This window comes from Girardinichthys multiradiatus, chromosome 12 (assembly GCF_021462225.1).
Source record: "Girardinichthys multiradiatus isolate DD_20200921_A chromosome 12, DD_fGirMul_XY1, whole genome shotgun sequence".
Taxonomy (NCBI): domain Eukaryota; kingdom Metazoa; phylum Chordata; class Actinopteri; order Cyprinodontiformes; family Goodeidae; genus Girardinichthys; species Girardinichthys multiradiatus.
This window is the reverse complement of record NC_061805.1, coordinates 10,515,217-10,519,060: the sequence shown is the minus strand read 5'-3', so window position 1 is coordinate 10,519,060 and position 3,844 is coordinate 10,515,217. Positions and strand designations below refer to the sequence as shown.

Here is a 3,844-nt window from a genome sequence, read left to right as displayed (position 1 = left end):
TTGCCATGCACTGAGATTGTTTTGTTAAAGGCCGGCATATGAAATTTGGAGGTCAGTGGCACAAATTTCCAGCAACATTGCAGCTTCACACGCATAATGATGAGACCAGTAGGCAAACCACGCCCCTTTACGTAGTCCTCCTCCCTCTCTGCACGCAGCCGCTTGTGATTGGAGGGCGGCTCCTTGCTTTGAAATTCCTCCCCTCATCCTCAGTCTGTGGAAGAACAAGTGAGTGAGAGGCTGAGAGGCAGCTGCAGTGGGAGACGCAGCAACGCATACCGCGCAGGACTGACGCACACTATTTCCTCTGCGGGGTTATTCCAACAACTTACGTCCTATTTTGATGGTGTTTTTTAAATCAATTTTCTGGATAAAGGATTTCTGAGTACTTAGCGGGTACCTCTGAAGGATGACACTTTGGGTATTTGTTTTTTTATAAAACAGCTTGATTCGGAGACGGAGAACGCGTCTTTTGCGCACTGCCATTTTGGATTAGCGCACTGTGTTTTGTTCAGTTTCCATCATGAAATGTGCAGATAAATGAAAGTTAACTCCGCGTCCGTTCCCCGCATGCCCTTGGCTCTGTTTACGCCCAGATCCAAATGAGATATCTCCCCAGTGGATCTGAAGAGCTTTTACGCAGCCAGTCTTGGGAGCGCAGCGGTGATTCACAACGGAGAAGAGCAGAGAGCACGTCCGCTCCCACACCCACGTCTCTCCCTTCTCCCGCGGACCCGTCGCGCCAGGCTAAAAGGCTTCCCGTTCGGATTGTTAAGATGTTGACGGCTCACAGCGGCCACCTGCTGCACCCGGAGTATCTCCAGCCCCTCACTTCTGCGCCGGTTAGCATTGAAGTAAGTTTTTTTTAATCATTAAACAAAGAAAACCAAAAAGAAGTTTCATTCTTCTTACTGCATGTGCTATTTCTTGCATTTTTCTCCTTAAACAGTTTAATTTTAGAAAGGCTTTCTTACAGTATTGTTTCTCTTTTGATGGCGCTTTATGCCACACTTTACGCGCAGTAGTTTGCTTGAAATATGTAGATTTAGTTTATAAAAACAACGGAAAATCTTTTTTTTTTTTTTTTATTTTGTTCTATGTTTAAAAAAAGGTTTACAGGGATTTCTGTTTTCCTTTGGGTTCAGAACTAATGGTCCTTGCGATTTTTTTTCTCTTTAGAATTTAGAGTTCAATACATTTTCACAGCAAAGTTCACAATATTCCCTCTCTTGTTCTTCTCAGCTGGATGCAAAGAAGAGTCCTTTGGCTCTGCTGGCCCAGACCTGCTCTCAAATTGGCAAACCCGACCCTCCCTCCTCTTCCAAGTTGGCCTCGCTCTCCTCCAGTGCGCTAGGAGACAAGGAATCGTCCGGCAGGTCATCCAAGCCCGGAGAGCAGCACCAGTCCCTGGATGACAAATCCAGCTTCAAGCCTTACTCCAAGTCATCAAGCGACTGTCGTAAGGATGTCTTGGTGACAAAGGGGGCATCAGATAAAGCGGCTTTAAGGGTGCCAAATGGAATTTCCAGTGGAGGAAATACTTCATGTCCATCCTTTCTCTCCCATTCCAGGTCACCAAACTCCAGCTCTCCTCCTCTGCCCCACAGACAGAGCCATTCCCCTTCCATACAGCCTCCATTACACTCCCAGACACCACATACGGACAGCAAACCTGACCAGGCAAGCACGGATAATAGCAGCAATGTTGCTGGCAAAAAAGACTCTGATGCAGCAAAGCCAGGGGTGGATGGTGCTCACTTAGCCAACTCCAGCCAAGTAAGGGCCAGCGCTAACTCCAGCAACGCCAGCTCAGCCAGCAGCCCACGGCCAGAGAGCAAGACGGAACCTCAGGCCTCTTCACAGCCTTCTCTTAGTTCTGGACACATTGCACCAGTCTCTCCATTCAAACCCGGGCATTCTGTCTTCCCTTTGCCCCCGGCTACTATGGGATACCACGGTTCAATTGTGGGGGCCTATGCCAGCTATCCTTCGCAGTTTGTTCCCAGCTTAGATCCCACCAAGTCCAGTTTGGGCTTAGGACTTCAAGGAAAGCACCCCAGCTCCAGCCCACTAACTGGAGCTTCCCCTCCATCTCTGATGCAGGGTTTGTGTCGGGACCCTTACTGTTTGAGTTACCCCAATGCCCCCCACCTGGGGGGCAGTAACTGCTCCACATGTGTCCATGACCCTTCAAGTCTAAAGTCTGGTTTTCCCCTAGTTTACCCCTCACACCACCTCCACTCCTTACACTCTGGCTCCTTTTCATCGAGCAGCACACCCTCCCTTTCCCACCCACTTTACACATATGGTTTCATGGTCCCAAATGAGCCCCTGCCCCATGCCTGTAACTGGGTTTCTGTCAGCGGGCCCTGTGACAAGCGCTTTGCCACATCAGAGGAGCTACTAGCCCACTTGCGTACCCATACATCCCTGCCTGGGATGGTGGACAGCAAGCTGTTGTCGGCTTATCCCTCATCGGTTTCATCTACAGCATCGTGCCATCTTCACCTGCCCCCACACAGCAGCCCAGGAGCCCTTCCCAGCTCCTTCTCCCTGCGAGGCTCTCCCGGATTAGGCCTGGCACGCTACCATCCCTACGGCAAATCCCACTTGCCAGGCACGCCAGGACTTCCGATGCCAACTCTTCCCTCCTCCTCAGCCTACTACTCCCCCTACGCCCTCTATAACCAGAGACTTGGCTCTGCCTCAGCTCTGGGATATCAGTGATAAGACGAAACACCACTGACACCCATGTACTGGAGGCCCCACCTTGGACTGTCGTGAGCCAGCCTTAAGATGGATTCATGAGACTAAGGTCATTGTGAGTGCAAAGGCATCATGCCTGCAGGCCTGCCAAAAATACCACCTGTTTGTCTCAGGATCGTGACCAGTGTTCCAAAAGGAAAAAGGCCTGCAATTGCCTGCAACAGAAAAACAACAGACTTTAATTAAAGACAGCAGGAAACTGGACTTTAAAAATTATGAGATTATCTCTAGAGTTTTGAGTTTTGCTTTGCTTTTTAAACTTATTCCCCCCAGAATTACAAGTCTGTATTTATTTTCCATGGAAGCTCTTGGTTTTCAAATCAAGAGGTGGGGGGGGGGTTACATTCTGAAGTATTCTAAGGGGGAAGAGATTGATTTAACTATAACACCATTATTATCATATCATTAAACAATAAAAATGTTGCACTCTGATGTAGATGGATTGTGAGGCTTTATTCTGGGGAGTTTTATTTTTTTAAACTCCTTTCCTTTCTGCTTTTTGTTTGCTTGTTTTGAATTTTCAGAAATCCTAGTGTGCATACAGAGACTTTGGAGATTTGCATGTTGGTGAGAATTATCTTGAACAACTTTATTATTTCTATTTGTAAATATGCACAGATGTAATATTTTTTCAAGCTTACAAGGGAACAGCAAGTTGGGGATGGGGGGGTCACCTACGCAAATGGTGCAGAGATTAGAAATGACATAAACAAAAATGATGGCTGTGCTGTCTGACCAACAGGAAAAGGTCGTATTTTAAATAAATGATACATGGTTGCATTTGCCTTGTTTTCTTCCCCTCATTGGGTTCTATATATAGTTTCTTGGTGTACCTTTCTCTGATGAGCCTTAGAGGACACAGTAAATCTTTCTCGACTGCAGCGCTGCACTTATCTAAGACTATCTATCATTTCGGCTCTTAGAGCTGCGCTATATGTGGCCATGTGTGATATTTCATGGCTCATATCACTTGACAGCTGTCCTGAAGAGGGCATCTTGGGTCACATTAGTCCTGTTAGCTAGTCTCCAAGGACTTTTATCCCTTCTTCTTCCATCACCCCTGCATTGCTTTTGTTGT

General features: G+C 47.3%; 1 protein-coding gene across 1 annotated transcript; it reads left to right on the top strand.

Annotated features, from left to right (window-relative positions):
• The first annotated feature begins 224 nt into the window (after positions 1-224).
• On the top strand, positions 225-3,546 carry znf703 (zinc finger protein 703). The gene is made up of 2 exons (XM_047382481.1): positions 225-854; positions 1,243-3,546. The coding sequence occupies exons 1-2, from the start codon at positions 603-605 to the stop codon at positions 2,725-2,727; spliced, it is 1,737 nt and encodes a 578-aa protein (XP_047238437.1). The 5' UTR covers positions 225-602; the 3' UTR covers positions 2,728-3,546.
• The last annotated feature ends 298 nt before the right edge of the window (positions 3,547-3,844 follow it).

Bases quoted from the DNA above. Each gene is read 5' to 3' on its own strand.
- znf703 (XM_047382481.1), top strand. From the start codon at position 603: ATGAGATATCTCCCCAGTGGATCTGAAGAGCTTTTACGCAGCCAGTCT. The intron at 855-1,242 runs GTAAGTTTTTTT...TGTTCTTCTCAG, and splicing joins CTGCGCCGGTTAGCATTGAA to CTGGATGCAAAGAAGAGTCC.